The 18,763-nt window shown below is 35.8% G+C and overlaps 1 protein-coding gene across 1 annotated transcript; it reads right to left on the reverse strand.

Moving 5' to 3' along the window:
* Nucleotides 1-6,050: 6,050 nt before the first annotated feature.
* LOC122483762 (olfactory receptor 5M10-like) lies at nucleotides 6,051-6,998 on the reverse strand. Its single transcript, XM_043581130.1, has one exon. It carries the CDS (start codon nucleotides 6,996-6,998, stop codon nucleotides 6,051-6,053), a length of 948 nt encoding a protein of 315 aa, XP_043437065.1.
* Between the last annotated feature and the right edge of the window lie 11,765 nt (nucleotides 6,999-18,763).

The raw sequence follows: 18,763 nt of genomic DNA on the forward strand, positions 1-18,763 counted from the left end.
TTTAAACGTCTGGTAGAACTCCCCTGGGAAGCCATCTGGTCCTGGACTCTTATTTGTTGGGAGATTTTTGATAACCGATTCAATTTCTTCGCTGGTTATGGGTCTGTTCAAGCTTTCTATTTCCTCCTGGTTGAGTTTTGGAAGCGTGTGGGTGTTCTTTTCTTGGTTCCCAGTTTCAGAGACCTTGATTTTAAAAAACATGAGAAGGTGAAAGACAAGCAGCTAAGGAGAAGTAGTTAGATGAAGAATTTTAAGTAGTAAATGGGAGTGGTCAAAGGAAATATACGAGAGTTCTCTCCACGAATCTTCATCAGCCTTATGCAGTATTACGTGCTTTCTTTGGGTTGATAGACTTTTGAGCGTCAAAGAAAAAATTGTTTTCCTGATTAAAACTATGCAGATAAAGATACTGATATTTACTTTCCCCAAACCTCACCCCTACAATATACATAAGCATAGTCTGTTTCCTCAAATTAATTGGAAGCACAGTGTATTTTTTTATTTAGGTACAGTGGGCATTCAACGTTACATTCCTGTCAGGTGTACAACATAGTGATTCACCATCTGTATATGTCATGTTGTGCTGACCATCTAGGTAGCTACCATCTGTCACCATGCTATGCTAGTACAATATCACTGACGATACTCCCTGTGTTGTGCCTTTTATTCCAAAGACTTATTCATTCCATAACTAAAAGCCTCTATATCCCAGTCCCCTTCATCCATTTTTCCATCTCCCCACCAACATCTCCTCAGACAACCATGACTGTGTTCTTTCTGTCTACAGGTCTTTTGTTCATTTGTTTATTCATTTGTTTTATTTTTGAGATGCCACATAAATCTTTCTCAGTCTAAATGACTTCACTTAGCATAATGCCTTCTACCTCATCGATGTTGTCACTAAGAACATGAGCTTTTCCCACTTTATGGCTGCATAGCATTCCATTATGTGTGTGTGTGTGTGTGTGTGTGTGTGTGTGTGTGTATACCATATCTTCCTTATCTGTTTGTCTATTGACGGACACTTAGATTTCTGAAACACAGTATTTTTAAGGGGAAAAATAAGAGGAACTTGGATTGAAAGGAATCTGCATTACCATCAACTTCCATTACTATTAGGGTACTGTTTGGAGCCCTTGTTTTTCCCACTTTCCTATTTGAAATCTAACAGTAATAAAGATCTTTCAGTTTATATCTTAAGATCAGGACTGTACTGATAACATACTTTTTTTGCCTTTTTTTTGTACATATACAAGAAATTGTTGTTTCTTTTCGAAAATTAGTATATGCATATAAACAACAAATTTTACTTTTCCTTAATCTTAGCGTTTAACAAAGTTATATTGTAAACATCATTGTACCCTATTTCCTTCTAAAATTCTCTGTAAAATCTTTTGGCCTTTCTTTAATTGGGTCCTTCTGTCATTTTAACGTCTAGAATCTGCCCATGCCTAAGGGTTACAAAACGCAGGCAATCCTCACCTGGCACAGTGCTGAAGTGACTGCGACTGTTAGGAAGCAGGGCACATTTGCATTCTGCATAAGTTTCAGTGAACAGGGTAACCTGCAATGTGAGGGTGGCCTGTATTTCATAAGCCTTTGTTGCCTTTTTCTCAATTTAAAAGCAAACATTCTTATGAAAACACTCCCCTATGTCTTATTATGCCTTCAGCGTATCCTTAAATTGGAAGAGTTGAATAACAGTGGACATTTTTCTAAGTTTATTTATTTATTTTGAAAGAGAGAGAGAAAGACAGAGACAGAGAGCATCAGTGGGGGAGGGCTAGCCAGAGGGGGAGAAAGAGAATCCCAAGCATTCTCTGCACCTTCAGAGCAGAGCCCAACGTAGAGCTGGATCTCATGAAGCATGAGATCATGACTGGAGCCAAAATCAAAAGTCGGATGTTTAACCAACAGGGGCACCTGGGTTCCCCAAAGTGGACCAACATTTTTTAAGACTCTTAAAAACTTAATGGTAAATTGATTTACAGAAAAAGTGTATATTATTATTTTCCTTGACTCAACAATATGTGAACGTACCAGTCCTTTTGAACTCTTTTCAATATACGTACAGAAAAAGGTGTCTTATTTCATGGTTTTATTACCAAGCTTGTCACTCATCCATTTTTAGCATTTTAAATTTTTAGCAAATTTATATTCACAACTTGCAACATTTCTTTACATGTTGGGGATCAGTGCTCCAACTGATTTCTAGGAACTTATCAGACCTTAATGCTTTTACCACTTTATTGTGTTTGTGGCAAAATCGTTGCTCAATTGTTGAGTGCTGCTTATTTTAAATATTTTATCATCAAAATAGAGTAACTTTTTATCTTGAATTTCTTACACTGCTACTAATCTCAGAGATATTGTCTTTTGCTTGTTGAATTGTCAATATTTATTATAATTGTAATCAACAAGAATTTTTTTCAGTGATTGAATGGCTCACCGTTGAGGAGTAGGTGTGGGCATGTCAGTCGTTGGGGGAACAGTTGTTGGCAAAAGGAAAATTCATCTAAGGATAAGGTTCTGTGTTTATGGATCTGTTGAAAAATATGCAGCATTTTGGACACTGGTACAGTACAAAAATTAAGGTTCATGTAAAAGTGTTAGTTAATGGACACCTGGGTAGCTCAGTTGGTTAAATATCTGACTTCAGAACAGGTCACGATTTCGTGGTTGTGGATTCTCGTGCCTCATGGGGCTCTGTGCTGACAGCTGGGAGCCTAGAGCCTGCTTCAGATTCTGGGTCATTCTCTCTGTCTGCCCCCCACCCCTCATGCTCTCTCTCTTTCTGTCTCTCTCTTTCTGTCTCTCTCTCTCTCTGTCTTTCAAAAATAAATAAACATTTAAAAGTCATATTAATTAACACACAGTGTTTATATATAAAACCATATTCTCGCTCCTCATTTATAGGTCACCAGCACCTCTCTGCCTTTCTGGCAAAAAAAACTTAACTCACCTTTTTACACCTCAGCAGACCTCTCTATGCTATAATTCCATACATCTTCTGATCAGACACGGGGATCAAACTTTAACAAGGCTACTCACACCAACGTGTTTCCACATTATTCAAACAATTTAAAGGGAATATGTATCATATGTATAACCATATTTGATTTTTATTTATATGTTCTCATATATTTCATAAATTAAACCAGCATATGCATAAATGCTAGGTTAAAAATATTGGCTATCTAGGAGCGCCTGGATGGCTCAGTCGGTTAAGCGCCTAACTCTTGATTTTGGCTCATGTCATGGTCTCACAGTTCATGGGATCCAGCACCACATCGGCTCTGCACTGACAGCACTGAGCCTGCTTAGGATGCTCTCTCTCTCTCTCTCTCTCTCTTTGCCCTTCCCTTGCTCGCAGACACGCTCACACTCTATATCTCAAATAAATAAATTATCTTTTAAGATATATATATTGGATAGCTAGAAGCATCTGATTTTCATTTCCTGTAATAATTTTTGAAGGGAAAAATAATGAAGATGGAATTTTATTTTATCAGGAATTAAAACATTTTAAACCTACATTAATTGTAGGAATTTAAAATACATATACAAGTATGTCAAAGAAGAAATAGAAACAGATGCATCTAATTATATAAGGAAGATAAAATCACAGATTTCCTGGAAAATGAAAGGTTTCTTAAAAGCATTAAGAGGAAATGGGTTAAAATATGAAGGAAAAAGTTATACAATAGTACAGCACGCAACAAAATTGTATTTAGAATAATTTAAGATATTCCTATAATATATGGCCATGAAATACTATTAATAACACACAAGAGATGCTAACTTATTTAATATTAGGATGCAAAAAGCCACAAAGCAAAATAAAATTCAAAACTTTTTCCTAAATAAAAAGGTAAATAATCTTCATTTAAGGAATCATCAGAAATAACACCAACAGCAATCATGTCCTTTATTATTAGTTAAATGTGTATTTCAATTCTTCTTCTGTTCCAATTAAAACAGATACTTTCCTAAGAGTTTCAGTTGCAACAATGAAGGAGCAAGGAATTTTAAATGATATACTCTACTTTAAGACTGTTTGGTGCATTTCATGCAGCAATTCTCCATTCTAAGAAAAAATCAGGTATGTTCGTAGAGATATGAGTCAGTCTTAACAATAATAGGATACAACAATATGATGGAATAATGGCTTGCAAAACAAACTGTATACAGATAAAGTGCACCAAATACATTTTTAGTAAGAGTTTATAAGTAAATTTTGCTTTTATTTCAAAATTGAAATTGAATTTTATTCCAAAATGGAAAAATCCTTTCGTATTTTTCAACTTTCTTTTCTACAATTGGTATGTAATATTTTTGTAACAAAGTTCAAGTATGATAGAATTTCGTGATTTATACTACTTTAAAAGTGATGTTCATTGAGAATCTTCAGTGTATATGAAAATACAAACGTTATACTATCAAGTGAAAATCAGGGTTCAAACTTGTATGTGGAATTATAAGAACATGTATGAATATCAATTCATTGAGAAAAATATAACAAAATACAAACAGATGTTATCCATTGGCTTAGGACACCTCACCAATAAACGTTGCTCCCTAATATCTATGTTTTTATTTATGTACAGCAACATGTTTGATAATATCAGCCTTATTCACTCCAATGAGATGGAAGAAATGGAGTCTAACTTACTAAAACTGCAGGTCATTTAAATATGGTTCTGGAAAACCATTTGAGTACATTACCGTAAATACAGCAATTGTTTTATATAAACGTTTAGTGCGGTGGTCTTAGTTAAAATGAGAGTGCACAATATTAGAATACCAAACATTTAAGACAATTAATAACGCATAGGTTCATGTGTTAATCTTGATGAATTAGGTACCTCTTCATATAATCTCCTTTACTGTTAATTTTCACAAGAGAAATTTTGAGAACCAGTGTAAAGAGACTTCTCTACCAAATAATCGGTCACAGACACTTTTACGAAGCAAAGTAAACATCAGGTGTTTTCCTCCAGAAATATATAGACATGCCACTCATCTTTAGACTGTTCCAAGGCATTCTCAGGTCTATAAAAGCCAATTGATAGATTCTATTAACTCTGAATAAATTATATCTAAGTCAGAATTACTACATGAAAAAATATACCTACATTGCTATTATACTAGGATAGATTTGGATCCATAATTATGGAAACTTACAAGCAAGTATTCACAGTTTATTTTCAAGATTAAGGAGCATAAACAGTATTTACAATAAGACAAAAAGTTTCTCAGGATGTCTACAAAATTGGTTAGGAAAAATACATAGAAAGCATAATACAATGAAGGATCCATATATTTAAAATTTCCCCAAGGTCATTCCAGTGATTCCTCAGGCCTCAGAACCATTGCTCTATATCACTCATTGAAGAATAGATTATTTCACATTTTTTATTCTATATTTATTTATTTATTTATTTATTTATTTATTTATTTAAGAGAGAGCTAGAACAAGAGTAGTGGAGGGACAGGGGAGAGAGGGAGAGAGAGAATCTTAAGCAGGTTCCACACCCAGCACAGAGCCAGATGCAGGTCTCAGCCTCACAACCATGAGGTCATGACCTGGCCCAAATTCAAGAGTCAAACATTTAACGGACTGAGCCACCCAGACACCTCTCATATTCTTTTTAAGTATAAACCTAAACACTCCAGTTTGAACCTTACTATGCATCTGTAGACCATATGATCAAAGAAGATGGATTTCCAGTGTTCCTATCAGACTGAATTAGACTGAATTAATTCTAATACTTACCCTAAAATAAGTAAAGACGTTGAAATATTTTATGTAATTATCGGAATAACACCAAATTATATTCTGATATTTTTTGCTAAGGAAAATGGTGTTTAATTTCAACATTACAGTTTCTATGAAAACAATTTGTCCTGAAGCTATTAATTTTGAGGAGAAATTTGCTAATGCCATTAACAGTTTATGAAGCTACATTATGACTGTAGAGTAGTAGGTTTGTCCTGTGAAGGGACCCACTATGTTATTACAGACACTCAGTAATTACAATGAACAGATGCTACATTGCAGTTTTATGAAAGAGATTTCCCTGAATGAATTGCTGCATAGCATGGATCACATGCTTGTTTCTTAAACTGTAGATCACCGGGTTCAACATTGGGCTCAAGAAAGTATAAAAGACTGCAATTATTTTGGACTCCTCCACAGACTTCTCAGATGGGGTCCTTAAGTACATGCAGAAGAGGGTTCCATAAAATAGGGTGACTGTTGTCAAGTGGGAACCACAAGTAGAAAAGGCCTTGTGCCTGCCTTCAGCAGAACGGATCCTCAAGATGGCTGCAATAATGAGAAGGTAGGAAAGGACAATGATGAAGAGAGAGCTTGACAAAGTCAAGCCAGCGACTACCAACATCGCCATCTTTTTGACATAAGTGTCAGAGCAGGCCAACATTAACAGAGGAGGGTCTGCACAGTAGAAATGATTGATTTCAAGGGAGCCACAGAAGGACAAGTGAAAAGTCAGCAGTGTCTGGGAGAGTCCATTAAGGAAGCCACAAGTATAAGACACCATGACTAGAGAGATACAAACATTCTTAGACATTCTGCTAGTGTAATGTAGAGGGCTACAAATGGCTACATAGCGATCCAATGCCATCGAAGCAAGGATATAAAACTCAGTGATCACCAGGGCAATGAAGAGAAGACACTGTGTGAAGCATCCAGCATAGGAGATGGTCTTCTGGTCGGAGAGGAAGTTGTGCAGCATGTTTGGAGTGATATTGGAGGAATAGCAAATGTCCACGAAGGAGAGGTGACTAAGGAAGAAGTACATGGGTGTTTGGAGGTGAGAGTTGGTCCTGATCAGCATAATCATGCAGAGATTGCCTGCCAGTGTGATCAGGTAGATCACCAGAAACACCCCAAACAGGATCTTCTCCAGGACAGGGTCGTCTGTGAGTCCCAAGAGAATGAATTCTGTCACTGTAGTGTGGTTTGGGGAAGACATTTCCTTCTCCCTTGAAAACTGATAGTCTTAGAGAAAGTGAGGAGTTCCATCTGATCCAGATTCTGCATTTATTCCACCCATTTTATCATTTAGGCATTGGTATATTCATCTACTTGGAATTTTCCCTATTTAAAACATACATTACATTATCTACATAAATATTTTTATTCTGTGTCTCTTGTTATCTCTTTGTCTTTGTAACTCAAACACACATGTACACACACACTGTCACCTTTGTTTGTGTGTGTATATATGTATATTCATATTTTATACTAATTAATACATAATAATGTAATAATATTACATATTTTACTTGTATACATATTCATAAATTTATACCCATTTTCTTAAAGAACTGCCTATTTGATTTTTACACACTAAGAAAAAACCCAAAGGAATGAAATTCAGATATGAAAAGGCACAGGCAATTGACATCATTCAAATGGACAAAAAGGGAATTTGGATATGTAGAGTCCCACCAACTCTCATACACTATTGTTTCAGATATATTCTAGAAGATAAATCTTTAGTACAGCACTTTACTTGAAAGTCGTTGCTATCTAGCTTAATTCCATTCAGAAAATTTATTGAGTGAAATAAATATTGTGTATTGATATTTAGCTAAGAGTTGGCAGAATAAAGAATGCTTCTTGCTGCTTTGAAAATTCACACATTCATTTATTCATTTACACTGTAAAGACTGGTTTTTTTTTTCTTTCTGTTCTAGGTTCTGGGATTATAGCAGTGACCAAACATCCCAACCTCATGGAGCATATATAGTAAGAGAATGGACAGATTTAAGTACATAGACAAAGATATCTGTCATTATGTTAGTTACAACCAAATGCTATGAAGAAAAATGAATATGGAATGCGTGTAGATGCAATTTTTTCCATATTGTTGGGATACTAATATCCATACAAAAGGACATAACATATTTTTAGTAAACAATGTATAAAACGATTTACCTGTAACAAGCTGATTTGCCACGTTTTGTAAAACAAGGTGGGAAGATTTATAATATATTTCTTAAGTATATTCTGTAGAGTATTTACAAAATAATTCCAAAAAGCCAATTTAAAGAGTCTTTGTTCCTCATGGGCATAACCTTAATTTAATGCTCTGGGAACTGAATTCTCCTTTGGGGTTAATATCCCTACATAACATATACATACACTGCTTAGTTCTGTGCATGAGATCTTTAGCACAATTAGAAAAATTAGCTATCTGTTTTAATACTGTAGAAGGTATAAAATAAGGGTAGGTTAGTTTTGCTTTTTTAATATAGTAAAGTGAGAATTTCTATTAGAAAGCCTGTTTTCCCCTGTAAACACTGAGGTGTTACACATGAGGCATCATCTAACGAGAGTGAGGAAGAAGACGTTAAGATATATGAGAGATTTGAGGAGCACAAAGACCAGGGAAACCACAGACTAGGAAAAATGTTCATATCGAGTAATCCTGACAAATGACCTACATTCAGAATACATACACATCCTCTACAACTCAGGGAGAAAATATAACCGGCCCCATTTTCAAAAAAATTCTGAAGTCAATAGGCATGTCACAGAAGATACATGAATGGCCAATAATGACAGAAAAAGAATGTCAACATCTATAATTGTCAAGACAATGCAAGTTAATACTATAGCTGGATACCACTTCCCAGCCACCTCAATGGCAGGAATTAAAAAGATGACAGTGACTCTCTGGAAAGACAGTGCATAGTAGGGTCCTAGGCTCTCCTCAACCCATGATACACCTAGATTATAGCCTCATCAGTGAAATAACCCAGAAAATGACCCAAAGACTGGCAGAATAAACTCTCCACAGCCAAATGTAGAGAAGAAGCCACATCAGAGAGGATAGGAAGGGTGGAAAATACAGTCCAGAGTCAAATGGACCAGTGGGACTGTCCACAGGATGGAGGGATGTGGCAGAAAGGGAGAGGTGAGAGGAACAGACCCCCCACACCAGACCCCTCAGACATGGGAAATCCACATAAGGAAGATGAATCCCCATAATATTTGGCTTTGAAAATCTAAAGGGCCTCACTTAGTGAGTTCTTGTAATCAGGGGTGCTTAACATCTGCAACTTTAAAAATCAGGGGACTCAGCTCTGGGGGGGGGGGGTGGAGGGAAGGAAAAAACTGAGTTTCTGCCTTTAAAAAGATATCATAACAAACATCCCTACTGAGAGACAGCATAGAAGCCGCAATCTGAAAAATGCGTGGGGTATAAGGGAAGATTTATCTACTGATCTCAGAGCATGTGTTGGAGGAACAGCGATATTTGGGAGACTGCTCCAAAAACATAAGAGCTGGTGGAGATCACTGCCCTCCCCCCTCCCCCAACCCGAGTCTAGATACATGGGCACCTGTGGGAACCAGTACAGCAGGCACACTAGCCACCCAGCTTGCTAACAGTGTTCCACCCCCATGCTCTGCCACAGATGAGAACCTCCATTCTGGCCTGGGAAAAAGTTTTCCCAGGTGGCTTCAGGTCTCCTCCTGCAGTGGACTGGCTCAGATGTTGCTGGCACCGGGCACCCTGCTCCCATGAACCTGCCCATTTCCAAAAAAAAAAATTTTAATGCTTTATTTTTGAGATAGAGACAGAGCGTGAGCAGGGGAGGGGCAGAGAGAGAGCGAGACACAGAATCCAAAGCAGGCTCCAGGCTCTGAGCTGTCAGCACAGAGCCCGACGCGGGGCTCGAACTCACAAACAGTGAGATCACGATCTGAGCCGAAGAAGGGGGCTTAACCGACTGAGCCACCCAGGAGCCCCTGAACCTGCCCACTTCAATATGCTCTTGGCCACAGTCCATCCAAAGCGGTGCCACAAGTCTAATAGTGTGCACGCAGCCTGATGGGAACCAGCCCCACACCAAAGTGACTCCTGCTCTGGGGAGAGGCCAAGATAAGCACATACACCAGTCTTACTGCCGCCCCAGGAGTGAGCTGGGGGCAGATACTGGGTCTAACCATAGGCCCTGCCTACCAGCCAAAGCTTTTCAGGGAACAACACAGAGAAAGTGCTGAGCAATTCAGTGCTACCCAAATACATAAAGCAGCTAATAACAAACATAAAGAAAGTATCAATAGTAATACAATAATAGCAGAGGACCTTAACACCCTACTTAGTCAATGGATAGATCATCCAAAGAGAAAATCAGCAGGGAAATGGCTTTGAATGACAGATGGATTTAACAGGTACATTCAGAACATTCCACCTCAGAACAGCAGAATACACATTCTTTCCAAGTGCACATGGAAAATTCTCCAGAATAGATCACATGTTAGGCCACAAAAGAAGCTTCAATTCAAAATTTGAAAATACTGAAGTTATACCACGCATATTTTCTGGTCACAACTCTATGAAGCTAGACATCAATCACAAGAAAAAATCTAGAGAAAACACAAACACATGAAGATTAAATAACATGCTACTAAACAGTGAACGGACCAACCAAGAAATAGGAGAGGAAATAAAAATGACAATAAATAAATAAATAAATAAATAAATAAATACAACAAATCACAGTGAGAATACGACAGTCCAGGGGTGCCTGAGTAGCTCAGTCAGTTGAACATCCAACTCTTGGTTTTAGCTCAGGTCATGATCTCACAGTCCATGAGTTCGAGCCCTGCGTTGGCCTCTGTGCTGACAGTGTGGAGTCTGCTTAGAATTCTTTCTCTCCCTCTCTCTCTCTCTGCCCCTCCCGCATTCACTCTCTCTGTCAAAATAAGTAAATAAACTTAAAAAAAAAAACCCACAACAGTCCAAAATCTCTGAGATGTGACAAATGTTGTTCTAAGGGAATTTTATAGTGATACAGGCTTATTGCAAGAAGGAAGAAAAATCTCAAATAAACAACCTAACCTTATGCTTAAAGAAGCTAGAAAAAGAACAAACAAAACCCAAAAACAGAATTAGGAAGGAAATAATAAGGATTAAAGCAAAAATAAATGAAATAGAACCTAAAACAACAACAACAAAACAATAGAACAGATCACAATGAAACCAGGAGCTGATTCTTTGAAAAGATCAACAAAATTGAAAAACCTTTATTCAAACTCACCAAAAAAAAAAAAAAAAAAGCAGGAGGGGATTCAAATAAACAAAATCATAAATGAAAGAGGAAAATAACAACTAATACTACAGAAATACAAAGGATTTTTAGAGAATATTATGAAAAACTATATGCCAGTAAATTGGACATCTAGAAGAAATGGATAAATTCCTAGAAATATGTAATCTCCCAAAACTGAATCAGGAGGAGATAGAAAATTTGAAAAGATCAATTACTAGCAATGATTTTGAGTTGATAATCAAAAACTCCCAACAAACAGAAGTCCAGGACAAGATGGTTTCACAGATGAGTTCTACTAAACAATTAAAGAAGAGTTTATACCTATTCTTTACAAACTATTCCAAAAAATAGAAGAGGAAGGAAAGCTTCCAAATTTATTCTATGAGGTTAGCATTACTTTGATACCAAAACCTGATAAAGACACTGCAAAAAAAGACAGAACTACAGAATATCTCTGATAAACATAGATGCAAAAATACAACAATACATTAAAAAATTATTCACAGTGGTCATGTGGGATTTATTTCTGGATGCAAAGATTGTTCAATATTTGCAAATCAACCAATGTAATATATCACATCAACAAGAGAAAGGTTAAAAACCATATAATCATGTCAATATATGCAGAAAAAGCATTTAACAAAGTACAACATCCATTCATAATAAAAATCCTGAACAAAAAGGTTTTGAGGGAATACACATCAACATAATAAAGGCCATATATGAAAAACGCATAGCTAATATCATATTTAATGCCGAAAAATTGAGAGCTTTCCCCCTGAGATCAGGAATAAGACAAGGATGTCAACTCTCAGCACTGTTATTCAACATAATATTGGAAGTCTTAACCACAGCAATCAGACATGCAAAAGAAATAAAAGACATCCAAATTGGTAAGGAAGAACTGTCACCATTTGACAATGACATGATAGTGTATGTAGAAAACCCTAACGACTCCACCAAAAACTATTGGAACTGACAAATGAATTCAGTAAGGTCACAAGATACAAAATCAATATGCAGAAATCCATTGCATTTCTATGTACTAAGAATAAAGTAGCAGAAAGGGACTAAGTGAGTTCTAACGGAAACAACACCCATTTCCTGATTTAGAATTTTTATTGCTTACATAAGACACTTTTATCATTTTGTCCCTTCATTACTGACAGCAATTTGTTCTATAATTCTACATATTACCTTTCGGCTCTTGTCTACCCACAAACTACTGTAAAATAACAGCTACCCTAATAAGCATGGTTTTAGTATTTTACAACTAAATTGTAGCATAGGATTATTCCAGATTATTTGATACTCTTTGAAATTGGTCTTTACTGAAGTGCATAATGTAGCGTGATATTAGTGTGACACATTTAATATCTCTTCCTTTTAATATTTTGGCAGTTTGTATTCTTCCCCTTACAGAAAGTTATTAGGGTAGAATTTCAGTTTTATTCCGACTTTTTTTTCCTTTTCTTTTAGATGTCTTGATGTGTACAGTAACTCTCAGCGAATGGGTACCCAAGTTTTCCTTCACCCCCAATAGCATTGGGAGTGTTCATTTCATTGTCTGTGTGTATAAATATAGTAGGTATAAAAACATCAGAAAACACTGATCCATCAGTTACAATTTATTGGAACAGAAATGTGTTTCACTTAATCTCAATGTCACAGTATGTTATGATAACGTTACAGCTCAAGAAGAAAAAAAAATCCTTTATTTCAAGACATTGTCTTTTAAGAAGCAAACTTCAGAATTAAATACAAATTTTGTTTTGTTTCCACATTAAAACTCTGTAGACAGAGATTGATATTGACTTCCTTGCACCCCACTCCTAACAAATCAGCCTGGTTCTATTTACCCCTGAAGAATCTCAATGTATTCAAAAGCACAATATTTTTAAGGAGAAAAATAATAAAATTTGAAGTAAAAAGAACCTAGGTGAACTTCCAATTCAACAAGTGATAGAACAGTCCGACTCGTACTTTTCCTACTTTTATTTCTAAATTCTGACATTAATAAATACGGGTCTTTTAATCTTATAAACTGAGATCTGAATCATACTGGAAATATGTAGTTTTTTTTGTTTGCTTGTTTTCTTATAAAAAAGATAGTTGTTCATCAAGGAAAACTGGTACATAGATACAAGGAACAAGATTTACTTTTCCTTAATTCTATGATAAAAAAAAGTCATCATAATGTATATATTAATGCACCCTTCTTTTCTCATAAAAAGCTATAAAAAATCATTTTCCCGGTCCTTAACTGGTAATTTCTTTATTTTAATGTCTGTAGAACATTATACTTTAAAAATCAGTCACATGATATTCAAATTCTCCTTTATGATATAGCCAACACTCATGGAGGCCCTGGTTACTTACAGCCAGTTTTCTCTCTGGCAACTGCTTATGCCTAACTGTTACAAAATGCAGGGCAGCTGTGATAACAGATTTTTTTGAGAACTGTGCAAAGCAGGTCGCATTTGAATTCAGCACAAGTGTCAGTTCACGCAGTGCCACACAAAGTGAGGGCTGCCTGTATTTAAAAGGTCATTCATTTCTTTTTCCTCAATTATAAAACAAACATTACAACCAAATTCTCCACCCAAGTGTTTTAGTATGCTTTTTGCACATTCCTAAAATTGGAATAGCTGAGTAAATTTATACATTTTTAAGACTCCTGAAAACATAATGTTCAATTGATTTTCAGAAAAACTGTATTATCGTTTTCTTGACACCCATAATGTAGAACGTGCCAGTCGTTTTTGAAATCAAAGATAAATCCACAAAAGTATCTTATTTCAATTATTTTGTTTGAAATTATCATTTCTTTATCGATGATTGATTAGTGCCTTAGGTTTATCTATAGACACAGTTAGGACCATGATCCCTTAAGCTACAAACTACATAAGATTAATCTGATAAATACTGAAACCATAACTATTGGTATAATGATAAGGTGGGGGTGGGGAGTCCTGATCGGTAGCATTAGCCAATTTTTTCATTGTTGTAAATACTCCCACTCCCCTGCCAATTCCAAGAGGATCCATTTAACAACTGGCTTTCAAATCTGAATATTTAAGAATTGGCTCTCTGGGGTCAGCTCCAACTCATCTGTGAAGAAAACCCCGTCTAAACTAAACTGATAAGTTCTCCAGTTCTGACATGTGATTTGAATGGGGGTGTAGGAGTTCCCACCAACGAAGGTGAACCCCAGTTCCAATATCTTAACATATTATTGTATTTTGGGTTTGAAGTTGGCAAACTGGCACTGGAGCATTTGTTTCATGTTTTTAGTTACTAGTATTTTTACTCATTAATTTTTTAGCATTTTTGTATTTTTATCTCTTTTCTGCATATAGCCTTCAACATTTATTTATATGATGGTGTTTTAGTACTTTGAATCATGTGTTAATACCTTTATCACTTTATCTTATTTGGGGCAAATACTTCCCGAAATATAATATGCCTCTTGATTTTAGATAGTTCTACGGTCTTCCATTGTGAATTTCTCCCCTGCAATTTACCTCAGAAATGTTTTCTTCTGATTATTTAAAAGCTTAATGTTTATTTTTTTAAGGTTACTTATTTTTTTTTTAATTTTTTTTTTCAACGTTTATTTATTTTTGGGACAGAGAGAGACAGAGAATGAACGGGGAAGGGGCAGAGAGAGAGGGAGACACAGAATCGGAAACAGGCTCCAGGCTCTGAGCCACCAGCCCAGAGCCCGACGCGGGGCTCGAACTCACGGACCGTGAGATCGTGACCTGGCTGAAGTCGGACGCTTAACCGACTGCGCCACCCAGGCGCCCCATAAGGTTACTTATTTTAAGAGAGAGAGCAGGCGGGGGAGGGGCAGAGAGAAAGGGAGAGTGGATTCTAAGCAGGCTCCATGCTGTCAGCACAGAGCTCAAGGCAGAGCTTGAACTCACAAACTGTGAGATCATGACCTGACCTGAAGCCTGATGCTTCACTGACTGAGCCACCCAGGCTTCCCTAATACTTTAATTCAAATCAACGTAGGCTTTTTTTTTTTTCCGCGGTGTTTGAAATGATGCACTGTTGAGAAGTATGTGTGGGCACATCAGTCTTCCAGGGGACAGTTGCTGACAAAGGACAACCTAATTGTGAATAAGATTCTGTGTTAACATATCTTTACTATAAAATAATGTTGCATTATGGACACTGGTATGGTACAAAAATAAACGTTTGTGTAAAAATGTTAACAAATACACAATATTAATATGCCAAAGTTAAATGTTTTGCTTTTCATTTATAATCTCTTTGCTTTTCTGGCAAAAACAAAACAAAACAAAACAAAACAAAACAACAATCTTAACCCACCAGTAACCTTTCATCCCAAAGTAGACCTCTCTACTGCTGAGATTCCATACATTTCCCCATCAGATGTGGGGACCAAACTGTATAGTTTGAGCCATCATATGCATAATTTCTTGGTTACAAAATGTTAGATAGGTAGAAGCATTTGATTTGCATTATCCTATCATGAATTTGAAAGACATGCATATAATGAAGATGAAATTTGTCTACCAGAAATTAACACTTTCTTAAATCTACATTAATTATATGAATTTAGTTCAAAATGTATGTACAAATTGATCAAAGGAATAGAATAGGCCAGAAATAGATTCACTTAGTTTGCAATAAAGGTGATGTCAGAAATCAATGGAAAAACAAAGGGCTGTTTAATAGCTAGTAGGAGGAAATGGTTTTAAAATGTGAGGAAAAGAGGTACATATGATATTACAACATACAACAGAATTGTATCAAGAATAATTCAATATAGTCCTATATAATATGGCAATGAAAAATATAATAGAGATATAACCTTATTTAAATTTAGGGTGGAGAACAGTACAAAGCAAAAAAATATATATTTTTTCCAAATAATAATGCAAATATTCTTCATGTGAGGAATCATCAGAAGTAAAAGGGAATCTGATGTAGTCTATTTGTTAAATATATACTTTACATTGAAGAGGGTACTTGCTGGACTGAGCACTGGGTGTTGTAGATAAGTGATGAATCACTGAATTCTACTCCTGAAACGAACACTGCACTATATATTAACTAACATGAATTTAAATTTATTTTTTTTTAATTTTTTTCAACGTTTTTTATTTATTTTTGGGACAGAGAGAGACAGAGCATGAACGAGGGAGGGGCAGAGAGAGAGGGAGACACAGAATCAGAAACAGGCTCCAGGCTCTGAGCCATCAGCCCAGAGCCCGACGCGGGGCTAGAACTCACAGACTGCAAGATCGTGACCTGGCTGAAGTCAGACGCTTAACCGACTGCGCCACCCAGGCGCCCCATAACATGAATTTAAATTTAAAAAAAAGGGAAAGAGTAAATAATAATAATAAATGCATGCATTTATGTACTAAATTTATACTTATAGACATAATTTGATAAAATTTTAATCATTTGGGTTTTTTTCCAAAGTCCTAAAATGACATTATAGCAAGTTATAAGATTACCTACCTATAAACATGCTGTGTGTAGATAACAACTCCATAACTCAACCAATGCTATCATTTTGATGTATTTCTATATGGAGTTAGGTTTTATAGACTTAGCCCATCTCGGAAATCTGCATTTATTCCATCACTCAGAAAGATTATTCATGGATGTAATAATAGTTGTGTCTATAGTATTTATGTTTTAGAGAAATGAAGGTAAAAGTAATATTTGGAAATATATATATATATATATATATATATATATATAATATTCTGTTAAAATAAACCAGACTTCCTTCCCAAGAATTGTTATGGAGACAACAAAGAAGTAAATACCCTCAGAGGATATTCCCTAATATTAATAACAACATAGTGAAATATTTACTCTCAAACATGACTACTCATGAGTATAAATGGTTGATGCTTTCTGGAGGGAAATCTACACATCAAAAAATTTAGCAAGAGCTTGAAAACTGTTCAAAACATGTATTTCAACAATCATACATCTAAGACCGATCCTAAAGAAACAATCAGAGACATATGTACATAGAGATATGAGTCAGTCTTAAAAACAAAAGGATGCATAGATATGAAATAATGGTTTGTAAGATAATCCAAATGGAAGAAAACACACCAGAATGTTGAAAGCAGCTGTCTTAGGTAAGAGATCAAAGGTAAATTTTGTGTTTATTCCTTAGTTGTTTCCATATTTTTCAATTTGCTTTTCTAGAATCAATGTGTTATGTTTGTAATTAAGTTCAAATATAATTTAATTATGGAGTATTAAGCTACATTAAAAACTGTATTTACTTGGGGTGCTTGTGGGGCTCCTTCAGTTAAGTGCCTGACTTGATTTCAGCCCATGTCATAATCTCATGGTTTGCAAGTTAAGCCCCACATTGTTGGGCTCAGCACTGACAGCAAGGACCCTGCTCCAGAGTCTCTCTCCATTTCTCTGCCCCTCCCCCACTCATATCTTTCTCCCTCTCTCTCTCTCTTTCTCTCTCTCTCTCTCTCTCTCTCAAAATAAATAAATAAACTTAAAAAAATTTGGGGGGTGGGGACACCTGGGTGGCTCAAAGCCTTTGACTTCAGCTCAGGTCATGACGTCATAGTTTATGAATTTGAGCCCAGTGTCAAGGCTCTGTGCTGACAACTACAAGCTGGGAGCCTGCTTCAGTTTCTGTGTCTCCCTCTCTCTGCCCCTCCACTGTTTATGCTCTGTGTCTCTCTCCCTCCTGCCAAAATAAATAAACACTAAAAAAATGCTTTTTAAAGGGTATTCATCAAAAATATTTAGTCTGCAGGAAATGCAAACTTTACATTATCAAGTGAAAGTCAACATTCAAATTTGTATTTGGAATAGGATTCCAATTTTGTCTTATAAATTATCATAATATATATGCATCTAAAATTGCTGAGAAGAAACATGGAAAAACAGAAACCAGAAACACAAATTATCCATTGGTTTAGACATATCACTGATAAAAGTTATTTATTCACATCTGTCTTTATTTTATAGTTATTTATAATGCACATGTGTGCTTTTATAATCTGGAAAACATATTCATAAAATATAGTCTAAATAGATCTACCATATATCAAAACTGCCTGATTTCCATGAAACACTAAGACAATTCTATTTTTATTGCACACAAATTATCATGTTTACCTGAATGTGAGAGGAATTGCATGTTAGCTATTATTAGCTATTACACCCTCATGATAATAACCATGACTTCATGTGGTGCAGTAACCTCATCCCTTTATTATCCCCAACATTCCCCCCAGCATTACAGCTTGCTGAATTTAACCACAATGAGAATAGGAAAGAGAGAATATTTGGAATCAAGGGGTTTGCCTTTCTGCTATTTAGTGGCTGAATGGCTGTAGAAAGCCATTTAATCTCTCTGTGCCTAAGACTCCAAATGGTATAAATGGAGAGCATAATTTTCTCACAGATTTGTTATCTGAAGATTAAAATAAATAGTGATATATAAATGTACAGTAAAGTACAGCTGTATGACACATATGATTATTTTTGTGCATGTTGATTTTGTTGTATCCTATTTCTAAAGAACCTCTGAAGAGGCCTTCACCCAAGGAGTTTAACAATGAAAAAAATAAATCACAAATAGAAGTAAATAAATAGCATATAAAGAAAGACTAGAGAGGTCAACCATTTGGTTTAA

The sequence above is a fragment of the Prionailurus bengalensis genome, chromosome D1 (genome assembly GCF_016509475.1).
Source record: "Prionailurus bengalensis isolate Pbe53 chromosome D1, Fcat_Pben_1.1_paternal_pri, whole genome shotgun sequence".
Lineage (NCBI taxonomy): Eukaryota > Metazoa > Chordata > Mammalia > Carnivora > Felidae > Prionailurus > Prionailurus bengalensis.